General features: G+C 39.7%; 1 protein-coding gene across 1 annotated transcript in view; it reads right to left on the bottom strand.

The window, feature by feature from the left end:
• The window catches only part of LOC123017177 (potassium voltage-gated channel subfamily KQT member 1-like), a 485,580-nt gene that overhangs the window by 419,431 nt on the left and 50,173 nt on the right, over positions 1 to 15,976 (bottom strand). The window contains exons 9-10 of the mRNA XM_044418339.1: positions 14,897 to 15,022; positions 13,371 to 13,533 (exon numbers count right to left, since the gene is read on the bottom strand). Coding sequence (XP_044274274.1) covers positions 13,371 to 13,533; positions 14,897 to 15,022 — 289 coding nt within the window. The remainder of the gene's footprint in view (positions 1 to 13,370; positions 13,534 to 14,896; positions 15,023 to 15,976) is intronic.

Genomic DNA, 15,976 nt, shown 5'->3' with positions numbered 1-15,976 from the left:
CCCAACACCAGATAGAGACCCGGTCTCGAGAGAACAGGAAGCCCTGCAAAGGAGATAAAAGCTTGATAAATAAAAGTGACCCCCCTCCCCTCCCCTCTGGGTGTGGCTGGTGCTAGACCAGATACCCGGGTGGGCACAATAGAGGGACACATCTCTCCCCTCTCCCACCCAGGTCTCTGTTATGCAAGCCAGGTCAGCCCCCTCATCCACAATTAGGTCATGGATGAGGGACGTTTTGTTGTGGACTGACCTGGCATTAAGCAACAGCACTGTCAGGCCCGAGGGATGGTTGATAAGCATACCTGGAACCTTCCGGCTGGGGGAATAACCAGAAGGGGGAACAGGTGTCAACCATCTGTCCCTCCTTCTTCTATGCCGACATGTTAAACCCCCAATGCCATAATGACCATTGCCCAAGACCACCCCAGTGGTAGTGCCCACGTGCTCCCCAGGCAACCTCATGGTAGCAGCCAGGTGTGAATCCATTGAAACAATCTAAGTTAAAATACAATTTAAAATACAGTAAAACCATAAAACCCCCCAACCACCCAATTACAAAAATCCACCCGCACAGAGTGTATGGCCAGCCCAGCCCCTACACGGCCCCACACAGCCCCAAACGGTGTCAACGCCCTTAGGCCGCTGGCCCCAGCCATGGCCGGTGAGTTAAGCTGGTGGCCCCTCCCCACGCCCCACCCCCAATCCGGCGCACCTGCCACCCATGCCGGAAGGGGAGGGGGGCAAGGGCAGCCACGGAGAAACTCGCCAGCGCCGATGGAGGGCCCGCAGGCCAGCAGCAGCGTCCCCCAGTCCCGGTCCCACGATGGCTGCCGTCCGTCGGGCAGCATCAGCGTGCAGGGCATGGCGACCTCGGCGTCTGTGGGCAGTGACGGTGGTGGAAGGTGGTCCAGTCCAGTCCCGGCTCTGGGACTGAAAGCTGAAACATGTCCAGCTTTCTCAGTCTTTCCTCATAGGGCTTTGCCTCCAGTTCCTGAATTATCCTCATTGCCCCACTCTGCACCCTTTCTAGCTTTTCTGCATCTTTCTAGTTCTGGGCAGCTCTAACTTAGGTGCCCAGAACTGGACACAGTACTCCAATTAAGGTTTGACTAGTGCTGAGTATAGGGGAACTGATACTTCATGTGTTTTGGAAAAGATACTTCTCTTAATGTAATCCAAAATAGTGTTTGCCCTTTTAGCAGCCACATCACACTGTTAGCTCATATTTAGTTTGTGATCTGTAGCATCCCCAGGATCCTTCACATTTGCAGTATTGTTCAGTCAAGTATTCCCCAACTTGATAAGAATAAATACTATGCTTGATGTTAGCCAAAAAGCCACATTCCTGAGAAAACCATGTTGGCTTCTAGTGATTACTGCATCCAAGGTGTTTGCAGACTATTTGTTTTATAATTTGCTCCAGAATTTTCCCAGTGATTGATGTCAGATTAACCAGTCTATAGTACATGGGTTATTCTCCCCCACCCCCTTATAGAAAGGGACAACATTAGTCCTTCTTCAGTCATCTGCCACTTCTCCTGTCCTCCATGAATTCTCAAAGATGATAGATAGCAGTTCTGAGACTTTTATGATTCTGGGATGAAGTTCACTGGGCCCTGGAGATGTGAACTCATTTAGCCCAGTCAGAAGATCCTTGACCATTTGCCTGTCAATCTTGCCATCCTCCCCTTCAGCTTGTACTACATCTTCATCAGGAGGGTTGTAGTTCTCTTTTGGGAGAAGACTGAGGCAAAGTAGGAGTTGAGTTCTGCCTTTTCTTTGTCATCTATTATCAGCAGCTGAACCCCCTTCTCTTTCATCTGTCTTTTGATTTGGACATATTTGAAGAAGGCTTTTTTTTTTAAGCTCACCTCACTAGCCTCAGTTCATTCATCGCTTTAGCCTTGTTGATGTAATCCCTGCAGTTCGTTACTTGCTTATATTCTTCCTTTGTAGTTTGGCCTTCCTTCCACCTCCTATACATGTCCATTTTTGTTCTCAGATTATCTTTTATTACCTATTTTTTTAAATCCAGGGTTCATGCCTGGCTACATTTAGTTTTAGCTTCCTTTATTATTGAGAATTCAAGTAAGGCGTGGTCACTTTCCCCCAGGGCTCCCATAGCTGTCACTTGGTCCACTATGTCTTCCCTGCTGGTTAGGATCAGTCTGAGTAAAGCCATACCTCTTGTTCCTACTTCTACTTTCTGCTGGAAGAAGCTATCAGCAACACATGTTAGGAGTCTCTTAGAGGGCCATGTTTGGCAGAGGTTGTCTCCCAACAGATATTAGGGAAGCTGAAGTCCCCCATAATGACATCATGCCTCTGTGAAATACTGGCAATTTATTTTTCAAAAGCTTCATCTTTATTCTGACCTTGGTTGGATGGATGATAATAGACTCAAACTCCTATGCTCCTATTATTCCTTTTCCTGTTTATATTAATACAAATACACTTCGTAGGATTACTGCTTTCTTCTGCCTCTGTTTCTTCACAGATGTATGTATCTTTAACAGAAAGTGCAACACTGCCTCTTTTTCTGTTTGAACAGGTTATATCCTGCAATTTTTGAATTCCATTCATGGGAGTCATCCCACCAAGTTTCAGTTATGCCTATCAGGTCATATTTGTCCTTGGGGACTAAGAGTTCAAGTTCATGTTGTTTGTTTCTCATACTTTGGGCATTGCTGTATAGACATCTAAGGTCACATAAATTCTTCCCTGACTTTTTTCCTACATTTTTGGGAGTCTAGTGTTAGGGCTGGCTAGAGTCTCTTTCATTGCTGCAGTCCTTTGTCAGTTGATGTTGCACCCAGATGTACATCTCCCTCCCCTGTAGAATTCAGTTTAAAGCCCTCCTAATAAACTTCTTCATACTGTGGCCAAGTACATCCTTTTCTTTCTTTGTAAAGCGCAATCCATTGCTTGCTGGCAGTCCGTCTTCCAGGAAGCTTAGCCTGTGGTTCCAGAATCCAAACCTCTCATGTTTGCACCACCATTGTAACCAGGAATTCATGTGGAGAATTCTCCCCCTCCCACCGGCCCCAGCCCCAACTTTTTCTTTTCCATGAACTGGAAGGATTAAGAAGAAAACTATATGGCCCCAGAGTTCTTAATTTTCCTCCCTAAGGTTTCATAGCCTGATGTAATTTCCTGAAAGCTCCTGTTGACAGTGTTGTTAGTTCTCCCATGAATGGAAAAGAAGGAATGTATTGTGTCAGTGGTTTGTATGAGCTTTGATAGTCTGCTAGTTATATCACTGATCTTCACTCCAGGGAGACAACACACTTGACGATTCCAAGGATCTTCCTGACATACGTGTCTTTCTATCTCGCACAACAGGGAATCTCCGAGAACTATCACTCTCCTCCGATTGCCATTGCAAACTTTGGTATCCTTTTCCTTACTTGATTGACCTCATGTCTCTTTTTCAGCCTTACTCAGTGTGTCATGTAGTTCCTCACAGCAGCTTTCTCACCAGTCTCTTCTTCAAGTAGCATAAAGCACTTTAAGAGTTCCATTGCTTCCACGGGTGCAGAACATCTAGTTCTTCTCTCACCCTTTTCCAGGGAGTTTTCTCATTTTCTCAGTCCTCAGAGTTTTCTTCTTCTGTCTCAGTCTGTTGATGCACATTTTGCTTCTGCGCTACTTTTAGCTGTTGCAGCTCCACCTCTGTCTAAAAATTCTGTCTAAAAACTTTTTTTTTAATTCTGTTGAGGGTGGTCACTCTGTTCTAGTGCTCTCACCTTTTCTTCTAGCAAGGCTACAAGCTTACACTTGTTGCATGTGTAGGCCATGTTGCTCTCAGGTAAGAAAACAAACATTGCACAGATGTTGCAAGTCACCACTGCTGTGGAGTCTTCTCAGTCCATTCTTCATGCTCCTTTTGTGAATCTGTCTTGGTGGGCTATTGTGACAACCAGTGCTTTCTCCTGTCTACACTAAAGATTAACAGCACAGACGTACAGATAACTGGGAGTACGTCACAAGAAGAAAACAAATGGGTGAGAGGAACTAAAGAGAAAAAGGAGGGGGGAGAAATGTTAGGGAACTCCCCTTTGACCTTTGCTACTGAACTCCTGTTTGCTAACTCCCTGGGGGCTTGGCTGCTTGTTTCCACCTGGTCCCACAGAACTTTTGACTCTGGTCTAACTCCTCAGTCTTCACAGGTCACAGACTGCCCATCCCTGCTTACATGCTTCCTGGGATGGCAATGGACAGGGGAGATTAAGATAATGGGAGGATTCATGATTGTAAAATCCACAGCAATAACTGATAAAGTAAAGGTAGAAAATGCCAACAATGCAGAAAACAATCCAAGGACCCAATACTAATTTGAGGATTCTTGTTCTTTTCTCAGCAGACATTAATCATTCTGTTCTTCTTTGCAATTTTGATAAATTTAACAGTAATTTCTTAAACATGAGAGCTTTAAGAGGGAGGCAGTGATTAATATGTTCCATCTGTTGGATGAATCCCTAGAGTCATCAATTCTTAGAATACATTTATTATTTCCTAAAGAACAAATAAAAGTTACACATCTACCTAGTCATGATTATTATGTATAGCAGTGTATGAACACGTGCAAATCATAGTGAGAGGCATGGGTAAAAATCCGAGTTTGGAAGGGAAAGGGGGTATTCACTTTAGAATCAACTTCTCAGTAGTAGATCACACTTACTTAATAGCTAGTACAGGCAGTCCCCAGGTTACAGTTATGTTTATTACGTCCCTAAGTCAATTTTGTATGTAAGATCACATGAGTGAACCAAAAGTTTGTCCTAGTATATGTATATATTTTACTTTATAAAATATACAATGCATATAAAATACTCAAACAATTCCATATTCACTAAAACATGAAGCACAATACAGCATTGTACTAAAAATACTAATACAGTAATAATAAAGTAAGTGCAGGTACTAAAGAGAGAGAAAAAGAATCTGTATGTGTGTAGGCATACAGTATTGTTAAAAAAAGGAGGGGTGGAACTGTTCTTAAAGGAGTTTAAAATATTCTTGAGGTAACATTAAGCCCACCGTTAACTGATAATGATGGAGATAGACCTGGTACTGGAGAGTCAGGGTTTGATTGTGCTGCTAGAGTGGGAGAAGTTACCACTGGAGTTGCTTTCCTGAAGTAGGCCTCAAGGGTTGTTTGTACAGCCATTTTCTTTTTCTCATCATAAATGGCCTTTTAGTAGCTGAGGGCCTGGTTACAAGGACAAGTGCTAAAGAAAAACATGTGCCCTGAAGTACACTGGCTTGGATACACTTGAGCCAATGCCTAGAATGAAATGCAATGACTACTATATCTTTAAGGAACTAGGCTGCCACTGTTGATGTGACACCAAATGCATTGCATAGTTCCTAAGAGATACATCCTGTAGTTCTTTAGAGATAGCCTTGACTATCAACAGTGAATCTCTATCTCTAGAAAAATTTGTGAGTATCTCTCACGAAAAACTGTGACTATCTCTAGGGAACTATATGGCCATTGATAATACATTGCATAGTTCCCTAGAGATATTCATAGCTTTTCCTGAGAGATATTCATATAGCAGTTCATGCATTTGTAAGTATGGGTAGTTCGTAACCTGGACGTTCATAACCTGTATACTATATTTGCTTCATCTGTTATTCAGCAATATATGCCATTTGTACTTTCAAGCCAATCTGATTATCTTCCATTAATTCAATAAAGGTTTTTGTTAGAAAGCCACTATCTGCTTGGATGTAGGGGAAGAGTTATGGCTTTGACAGGTATCATAGAATAGTAGAGTTGGAAGGGGCCATGAAGGCTATCAGGTCCCTTTAGATCTTTTAGATCTGTTTCGTGCTACTGTGTACAGAATGCTGTATGTTTCCTACATACAGGGTTGGTGTCAAGGTACTGAGTGCACTTATGATATGGAATACTACAGGGCACTCTTATTGCCACTGCCTCGATGAAGCCCCTGGAAAGAATCATCCTGGGATTCACAGCAGGGTGTTATTGGTATGCAAATGAGGCTAGCTCTGTGTATCTGTAACATCTGCATGCAATGCCTGCAATCAAGCTGTACCAAAACACCAAGATTCTATTAATATAACTCTGGATGCATGTCCTCCATAAAGAAGAGAGAACCCTGGGGCATGTTAATAAAGCAGTCAGATCAGGCAATTTTACACCATGAGAACGTGCATCACCTTGTTTTTTTCCTGATGGAAGGAAGGGTGGCTGGAGGCTGGGACTGCCACCAGATCACAACCTGCATGGTTTTCCTAAAGTACTGTTACAAAACAGGTGATTAGGACTGGCCAACCCAAAACATGTAGTGCATTTGGAAAAATGGGGCAACTCTATTTCCGGTTGACATTGCCACAAGATCGGCAGTGAAGAAATGGGAGCTCTGTACTTCATGCCGAAATCCATTCTACAGAGGGCCTTGGGAGGCCCATCCAAGCCCTGTCAGGGCAGGGATTAGAAGTCCGAGCACACTTCTGGCTTGTGGGGGGCACCCGCCAGGAGAAGCTCATGGATTCTCAGTGAATGGGAGAGAGGGGTGCTACCCCCTCACTAGCTGTCGGTGCCGGTTTAATAGCAAACAAGGAAAACTTAAAAGAGTGGACATTGGACCTGCTGGGTAAGCAAATGATCTTCTTAAAATACTGCCCTTAAAAGAGGTTGTTAAACAAGTACCAATTTAAATAAGAATAAGCCCTTCTTGCCAGAGGGAGGACCCCCCACCCCCACTGCAGAGTCTAAGTGGTGACAAATCTAGGGGAGAGTAACTGAAGCTGGGGCAATTTGAGATCTGGAAAAGAAGAGAGTTTTGTTGTTTAATCTCCCCAGGGGCAAAAATCAAGTTTGAGCTTACTGTACATTAACTGGTAGAAAAGAGTTTTCTCTTTCGTTTTCGTTTCTGTATCTCTCTTTTGGAGACAACATGGTGATCTGACTTTTTTTGGGGGGGGGGATTTCATGCAGGAAAACTTATTTTGTTATTATAACAAATAACTCTTTTCTGCCACCCTGTGGCCATTTTATCCTATAGCAGGTAAATGATTTACCTAAAATCTTTTCATGTCTCTTTACTGCCACTTCATGGCCATTTAGCGCCATAACAGACCACTTCAATAATTTGTTTGAATACATTTTTATTTTCATCATGAAAAAGATTTGTGCAACATCATCCGTACCATCATCGGCGCCTGGGTCTGCGTCACAAAGCCCAGTACACCAACCAAAAGCTATGAATTTGGAAAAAAATTTGAAAAGACCTACAGATAGCACTTGTGGCACTGCAAGCATCTCAAGACTGTATCCAAAACGCCATTCAAAAAGTGAATGAAAGACTTTCAGATATGAATAATGAACTTACAGATTTTCAATCTAAAAAAGACAAAAGGAACAAAAAATACAAGAAATGGAAAAGAAGACTGATGATATTGATAAGAAAACTGAAGAGATGGATAAAGAGATGCAACAATTAACACAAATAAATGTTTGTGGAGATGGAAAAGGCGTCTAACTAAGATTTCAAAATGTACCAGAGGCAAAAAATGAAAACCTAAGGGACTTAATAAATACTATGTTAGCAGATGACTTGGAAAAGGAATATATTAATAAAGAGATAGACCTGCTCTATTGAGTCAATTCAAGCTATGTCAGAAGGCATAAACCTCTGAGGGAAGTTCATGTTAAATTTCAAAAAGCTGTAAAAGACCACGTCCTTGAATCTTCACACGAAAACCATTAAAATTTATTGATCATGAGGTGGCTGTTCTGAAACAAATACCACAGAGAATTAGAGAAGGATGGAAGAAGTATCAATTTCTTACCTCCAAGTTGATAAAGAAAGGAATTAAGTTCAGATGGATAACACCGGAAGGGATATTCTTCACTTGGAATTCTACAAGACTTAGACTGGATTCAAATCTCAAAGCCCAAGAATTTATGAAAAACTTAAAGCTTCATTTGAATATGAAGAGCAGGTCGAAGAAAAGGAAAGAAAGGAAAATAGCGAGGCAATGGCTGCAGCAACTTTCCATTCAGAAGAAGGAGAAATAGTAACTACAGACCAACAAGAGGATGAACAGTTATTGGAACCAAAAGAAAAGAGAAAAGGTAGAAGCGTGAAGGCTAAATACAAATAGATATACATATATTTTATAAATACTGCTCCTAAAATGGAAGGAAGAATTGAACTATTCTCTTTGAATAATTGGATTAAATTCACTCTCTAAGCGGAAAAGGACTTTTTCTCAACTTCAAAAACTAGACGTAATTTGTTTACAAGAAACACACATAAAAAGACAACACCATAAACTTCTGGAATGTCCAAAACTTGGCAAGTTATATCTTCCACTCATCAAAAGAAAAGAGGTTTGGCTTTATATATTAAAGAAAAATTGGATTCTAAGCATATTTTTGCAGGTGAAGATGGTAGAATTCTATTGGTTGAAGTGACAATAAAAAATAAAAAGGTGCTTCTAGTGGTGATTTATGCTCCAAATGACCATCAAGAAACTTTCTATCAAAAATTACATACTTTTGTCTTACAAACTGAATATAAAACTTTGTGTTTAATGGGAGACTTTAATGCAATTGTCAACAAAAATAGACTATAAGAATGATATTAATGGAAAGAAAGGAAGGATAATACTTCCAAAGTCCTTCTTTAATATACTAGAGAAATTTAGACTAATAGATGTTTGGAGACACAAAAATACAACCTCTGCCAAGTATACTTTCTACTTGAACAGGCATAGGTCATGGTCGAGAACTGATATGATTTGGATAACCCCAGACTTAATTCCAGACCTGCTAGAAGCTGAAATAGACACAAGTGTCTGGACCAATCACAATCCTATCACCATGACCCTGAAAGGAACAATAAAAACACCCAGATGGACATTCAATAAATCTTAATTAAAAGATAAAAACTTCAAAGAAGAAATAACAAAGGAATTAAAATTTTTCTTCCAACAAAATAAAACTGAAGAAACCACCTTACAAAATGTTTGGGACACAGCTAAAACATATCTCAGGGGTTTGATTATAACCTACTCAGCAAAAATAAAAAAAGAGAAAACAAGAATGATTTAAATTAATACATGATCGGTCAAAACTTGAACAGAAGTTACAGGAAGATCCATCAAAAAAGGACCTCAAGATACAGATGAACATTTTAAAACATAAATGAAATCTTTTAGAGACAAACTAGTTAAACAAATGAAATTGACTAAACAGAATTTCTTTGAAAATGCTAACAAACCAGGGAGATGGCTGGCCTACAAATTAAAAAAGGAAAGAGAAAAGAGATTAATATCTAAGCTGTATGATGGAGAAGGACAACTACAGGTACAAAATATGTCAATTAAGAAAATAGTGGAAGATTTTTTTTACAAAGCTATATCGAGCTAAAGAAATATCAAATGAAAAGGTTAATGAATATATTTAAAAGGAAAATCTACCAAAACTGTCAGAGAAATAGCAAAAAATATTAAATGAGGAAATAACAACAGAAGTAATTGAGTCGATTAAGAGACAAAAAAATAATAAAACCCCTGGTCCGGACAGACTACCAGTGGAATTTTATAAATCTTTTGAAGGAATTTTATCTACACCTTTAAAGGATATATGCAATGTTGTACTGTTGGATGCTAAAATACCAAATACTTGGACAGAGGCAAATATTACCAAAAGAAGACACGGACTTAACACAGATTCAAAATTACAGACCTATTTTGTAGATTACAAAATTTTTGCCTCTGTAATGGCAGAAAGACTGAAGAAATACTTAGTAGACTTTATACATACAGATCAAAATGGTTTCCTACCTAAGAGACAAATTAGGAACAATGTGAGAATTATTTTGGATATCCTAGAATACTATGACATTCATTCTGAAAAACCAATGGCACTATTGTTTCTAGATACACAGAAGGCCTTTGACAATGTGAATTGGCAATTTAGGAAACAACAATTAGTGCAAATGGAATTTGGTGGAAAAATTATTAATGCAGTATCAAGCATTTATCAAAAACAGACTGCTAGGATAATAGTCAATGGAGAATTTACAAACATCATAGACATTCAAAAGTGCACAAGACAAGGATGTCCTTTATCACCATTGTTATTCATATTGATTTTAGAAGTGCTAAATAGAAATGTTAGGGAAGATATGGATATTAAAGGTACTAGAATTAGAGATGAAAGCTATGAACGTCAAGCATTTGCAGATGACTTAGTTTTTATTTTAGAAGATCTGTTGGTAACAACATCTAAACTTTTAAAAAAGATAGAAGATTATGGTGAAGTTACTGGGATGAAAATAGAGAAAAGACTAAACTGTTAGTAAAAAATCTTACATTGGAACAAAAAACAACTCTGACACAGCAAGTAGACCTTCAAATTGTTAAAAAGGAATCTTTCTTACAGCTAAGTGTGTTACACTAAAAGAAGATAACTATATTAAACTGTGTAAGGAGATCAAGAGTGATCTAGAAAAATGGGCTAATTTGCAGTTACCATTTTGGGAATAATATCTATAGTTAAAATGAATATATTACCAAAGCTTTTGTTCCTATTCCAAACAATTCCTATAAAAATTGATAAAAAGTTTTTTGATAATTTAAATACCCAAATCTTACAATTCATATGGCAAAAGAAGAAATCAAGGATTAAATTAAAAATGCTTCAGGAAGCCAAAGGGAATGGGGGCTTTGGTCTTCACGACTGGATGCTATACCAACAAGCTTGTGCTTTAATGTGGTTAAAAGAATGGATAACTCTAAGAAATAAGATAATTTTATACCTTGAAGGGCATGATTTACAACATAAGCCACTTGACAAACCCACTTGTGTTCACATGATCCAATAAGCCACAATGGTTGGCCATACATGCAAACCTAGACCTTGGGTCCTCAGTGGCTGGCCTTAAAACAGTGTTAACTGCATGGTGAAAGGGAGTTTACACAATACTTTAAATCTAGAAAAAGAGATTCAGGAAACATGACCTTTCCTTACTGATGTGCAGGGACTTGAAGGTTAGGAAAACACATTCTATGTGTATTTAGAGGCATTTATCTTTTAACTTTGTGTATTTCAGGATTAAGGTCCAACACTGAGAACAGATGCTGGAGCCAAGCCCTGGCAAAGATTAAGCCCAGCAGGAAGCACATGTAACTGAAGTCCCAATCCTTTTCATTTCACATAGGAAACCACATCAGTATATCCCAGTATTTGAATAGAAGAGCAGAAGCCTGCTTAACCATCTCCTTTTTGATCCTGCAGATTTTCTCTTAAGAGTGAAAAAGCAGCCTGGAAAGAGTGACTTTGAACTGACAAGGGAAGTAATTATATAGCATCCTCCATGTGTCCTTCTTTCACTCAAACATAGCCTTCCCAGAGTGCTTTGGGTTTTTTAAAAACAGAGGAAACAATTATGGAATTCTGTTTAAAGAGTGGTTTTCACTAACAAAGTCACCTTCAAAAGGCTGGAGGCTTCTGCTATTTAGAATAGCCTCAGTGACGTACCATGGGGTTTTGAAATGACACCCAACCTCCATTTCTGATTGACTCTGCCCAATTTTCCTAAATTTACAACAAAAATGGTGCATTACATAGAACTGGAGGGCAACAGAAGGCTGGATATTCAAGATGCTTGGATAAGACTTTCTGCTGCAATAGTCACATACTGAAAACTGCATAACAGAACATACAGAGCACCCTCACTACTGATACAAAATCCTGGGAGGATTTCCACAGTATTTGTCATTTTTGAACAATATTTCCCAGCCTGGTGCCCTCCAAACATTTTAGACTATAACTCAGCATCCCTGACATGTAGCCCCATGGGCTGGAACTTATAAAAGTTGAAGCCTAAAACATACAGACAGCATCAATCTGGAAAATGCTAACTTAGAACAACCTCAAAGTTCTACACAATATCACACATACATGCAATATGTAGATACACTGCATTTGTAATCAATGTTAGAAACATATAAATATTTGCCGTTTCAGAGGGCTGTTTTTCACTCTGGTAGATATACCCAAGTAAAGCACATGTCATCAAGCATGAAAATTAAGAATGTGAGTCAAACTCTGAAATGGTGGCCAAGAAGGAACTAGGATCCCTCAGAAGGCTTTATAGGTAGGAATGTACAGATTGTCTTAAATCCATGTCACCAGTGTTTTGCAGATTTTCAGGCATCTTTCCATCTGCACAGAAAACAGGCAATCCAGAAGATTTTCAGCATGAAATGGATTCCATGCAGATCCCTAAAATGGTACTTTTGTACCAACATACATTAGCACTACTGCACAGTTTGCTTAGATGCATTTGCCCAAATCTGTCCAAAAAGTGGGAAAAAACAAACAAGCAAACCTCTGCAAGTCCACAGAATCCATGCTGGAAAAAGCTGCAGAATGCATCCCTATCCAGAGCACTAAATAGTTGCACTGGGAAGAGCCAACACATGAGGACACAGCTTTTGAGGCTTACATTACCTCCTAACATTTCACAAAAACAGCTTTTTATCTGAAAGCACTTGCACATAAAAGTTGTTGTTGGTATTATTATTTGTTGCATAAACTTTTCTACAAAGCATATATGCACATGACACAAACAAGCAATGTCTATTTTGTCTTGTTTTATTTATTGTACTAATTTTCTCCTCCACAAACACAGCTATATGCAGGTGTGGAAATAACAATCAATGACTACTCACATAAAGAACCTGTGAGATCCAGATCTTAGAATCTCTAGAGTGTGTGTTTTTAAGATTGCAAGACAATGTACTTCACATAATTAACATCTCAGGGAAAAGAAACACTGGAATCTGAATTTTAACCAATCTAATTTCGTTATGTTGAGTAATGTTATAATGAGTTTCCAGAATGGACTTCCCGGTTCATAGAAAACTAGATATATGGGATGAGTTTTAGTTTAGCCTTCTTCATTACTTGCAGGGAATTTGGGGTATGGAAAATAATTTAATCATGCAAGATTCCACCTAGACACACCCTCAGACCTAGTTCCTACTGAGGCAGCAAACCTCAATGGGCTCTGTAGATGGGGAATCACATGGCTGAACGATCCTCTATCAAATTTATTTTAAAAACCTGCACATAAAAACTTTGCATATGTGGCAGAAGGTTAGGCTAAAACCTTTCTCCCATTCTTTAGTTTTATGTTGTGTAAAGTCAATTTTTAATGGAGCAACATTTAATTATGTGAGACTCCACCTGTAATCTGAAAAGATCCCCTCCACAAGATCTCATTCAGCAAGAATTAAGGAAATTACTGAAAGAGGTATACCTGATTTTTCTGAATGAAGTGCCTGCATACTTATAGGAGTCAATACAAAGTAAAGGTTACCTCCAGGTTCATCAAGGTAGAAACTCAGGTCTTTCTTGTCTTCTCCATCTCCAATGAAATCATAAGTAATTTCTGGAACAGACAAAGCAGCTTCCCCTGGATTCATTACAGATGTGGAACCATTATCATGGCCAGGTTTTCCCTTTCTCTTGTATCTTCTACTCTGTAGAAGAGAAGACCATTTTCCATAACAAAAGAAGACCCATAGAAAGATTTCAGCTTCTAAGCAGCAATATATGGACAAGATTGGTTAGCACTGCACTCTCTAGAACTAACTGAAAGTGCAAGCTTCCAGTTTCTTGCAGAAAATATGGGAAATATTCCTGAACTGAACATTCCAGTTGGCTACCCACACTCAAAGTGGCACAGATATTCATGTCAGGCTCTGGGGCCAGAACATGAGCAGCCAGAGACAACAGCAACAAGGGTAAAAGAATTTCAGGAAAGACAGAGACCAAAAGCAGGGTTTAATGAGCAGTACAAATTGCAGTCATGGTATAGGTCAAGGTCAGGAACCAGAAGAAGGCATGAGGACAGAACAAGGATGTGATCAGGAACAAGCCAAGTGGCAAGAACCAGAAGGACAAGCAGAGGTGGCAGTATCTTGGACAGGATAACAGGACAGAAGACACAGAGCAGCAGGAGACAGATGCAGTGAGGGTCAAATAAGATGCAGGAGGTGAAGCACAACTCACAAGAAGCCCTGCATCACTGAAGAAACATGGCAAGGCAGGATACAGGTTAAGCAAGAGGCAGCCACAACAACAAGACAACATGAAAAGACAGGAAACACAGCAGGAATCAGAAGCAGGAAATGTGTGGGCACAACAACAAACAGGCAAATCTGTGTTGCTGAGATAACATCACAGAGCAGGAGGGAAGAGTTTGTTCTTCTTCCCCCAAGACTGCCAGCTAGATTGAAAGCTCCAGCAGGGCCTGGGACTGATCCTGCAAAAATTATGGTGGTTGTTCTGGTTCTGGCCACTAGAACAGCCCAGATCCCAACAATTGAGCTATTAAGCAGACTCTGTCAGAACTATGGTGATCATATGCACATCTGCAATAATTGCAGGCATTTTATCAGAAGAATGCTCAAAAATAGCATGCCAGGCAAACACTAACCTAGAACACAAGAGAGAAGCTGAAGGGTTAATTCTTTCCATACCAGCATCAGATGTTGGCAGGGGAAGTGGCCACTGTGTTGGTCCCTGCAAAAAATTCTCACAGTTCCAATGTAACTACAGTGGCAAGACAGCGGCTGCCCTGACATTCTGGGATTATAAGCACTATTTCTCTATTCTTCTTATGTGAATTTGAGGAAACCAAGGCTGATCTGTGTTCATCAAATACTAAATGTCTTCTAAAATCTCAGCTCTTTGTTTCCATGAAGGTTCCTGCATTGGCCAGTCATTTTTCTTGAATCTTAAAGGGCTGTTGTCTGAATAAAAGAGGACATATATACTGCCTCAAGCCCCTTACAGGAAAGATGGGATTAAAATGCAAAGATTAAGTATGCTCCTCCTGACCTGTTTTCTGAGATTAGGGCTAGATGGTGTTGCTATTTTCTTTGTGTTTCGAGCTGGTGTAATGTAGATCTTCCATGTTGCTGTGGAGCTGCATGATTTCTCTGCTGCATAACACCTCCACAGAGTCTGCAGGGCATAAAAATATTTCTTGCTAACAGAGAAAGTGAAATTATAAACTTGCCCAATTCAAACACATATTATTATTTATCCTACTTAAGCAGTGGAAACAATTTTTAAGACAAGTCTTTGAAAAACTTAGATCAAATGCAATATCCTTTCCTCCTCTCCATCTTCCTTAGAGAAGCAGATACATTTCAGAGATAGTACTCCATTAATTAGGTGATAATAATAAAAGCTCTGTCATAAAGTAGCTTGTCTCTGCCATGAGTTCATCAAGTATCACACTTCGAGTGCAAAGTATGTCAGCATACGTAAAATATGCATGTCTTGGCTTGCTGTGTAGCAAACTCTGGCTTGCAGAACCAGAGCAGATGGTATGCTCAGAGTAAGCCTGATTAGACTAGAGCACAAACCTCTGGTACAGGCCAGATGTGCAACATTCCCCTGCTGCCGCGGCCATTGGGGTTCCCCTGCTGCACAGTGGCCACTCCCAATCAGATTTATCACTATACCATATTATAACCATCATTAAGTTGTGGCTTTGTTACATTTCTTAAACAAAAAGGAGACCAGTAGCACCTTCACTAGTCTAAGGTTAATACTAAAAGTGAAGTGAAACTGATGAAATAGGCAGTTTTCACAAAAGTTTAGATCAGAATAAGTTAGTTATCCTTTAAGATGCTGCAAGACAGTTCCTTTTTCTGCAACAGACTAACTTGGTCACCCCTCTGGCAATTAAATATTTAACACATTAAAAAGTTAAAACTAAAAGCTAGGATGATAGCAAGTTGGTTCACCTGTGTTCTTAGGCTTAATTCACACATGCATAGCCATTTACCACACTTTATCTCAACTTCAGCTAATTCACAAGTTGAGCTTTTCATTGTCAAGGAATGAAGGGTGGAGTTTGGCAGGCAAAAATAGCAGCCACCAGGCATTCTCAGCTGGTGGAATTTTTGC

The sequence above is a fragment of the Varanus komodoensis genome, unplaced genomic scaffold (assembly GCF_004798865.1).
Source record: "Varanus komodoensis strain SLA01 unplaced genomic scaffold, ASM479886v1 scaffold9, whole genome shotgun sequence".
Taxonomy (NCBI): domain Eukaryota; kingdom Metazoa; phylum Chordata; class Lepidosauria; order Squamata; family Varanidae; genus Varanus; species Varanus komodoensis.
Note: the sequence above shows the minus strand (reverse complement) of the source record. Positions and strands in the feature narration are given on the sequence as shown.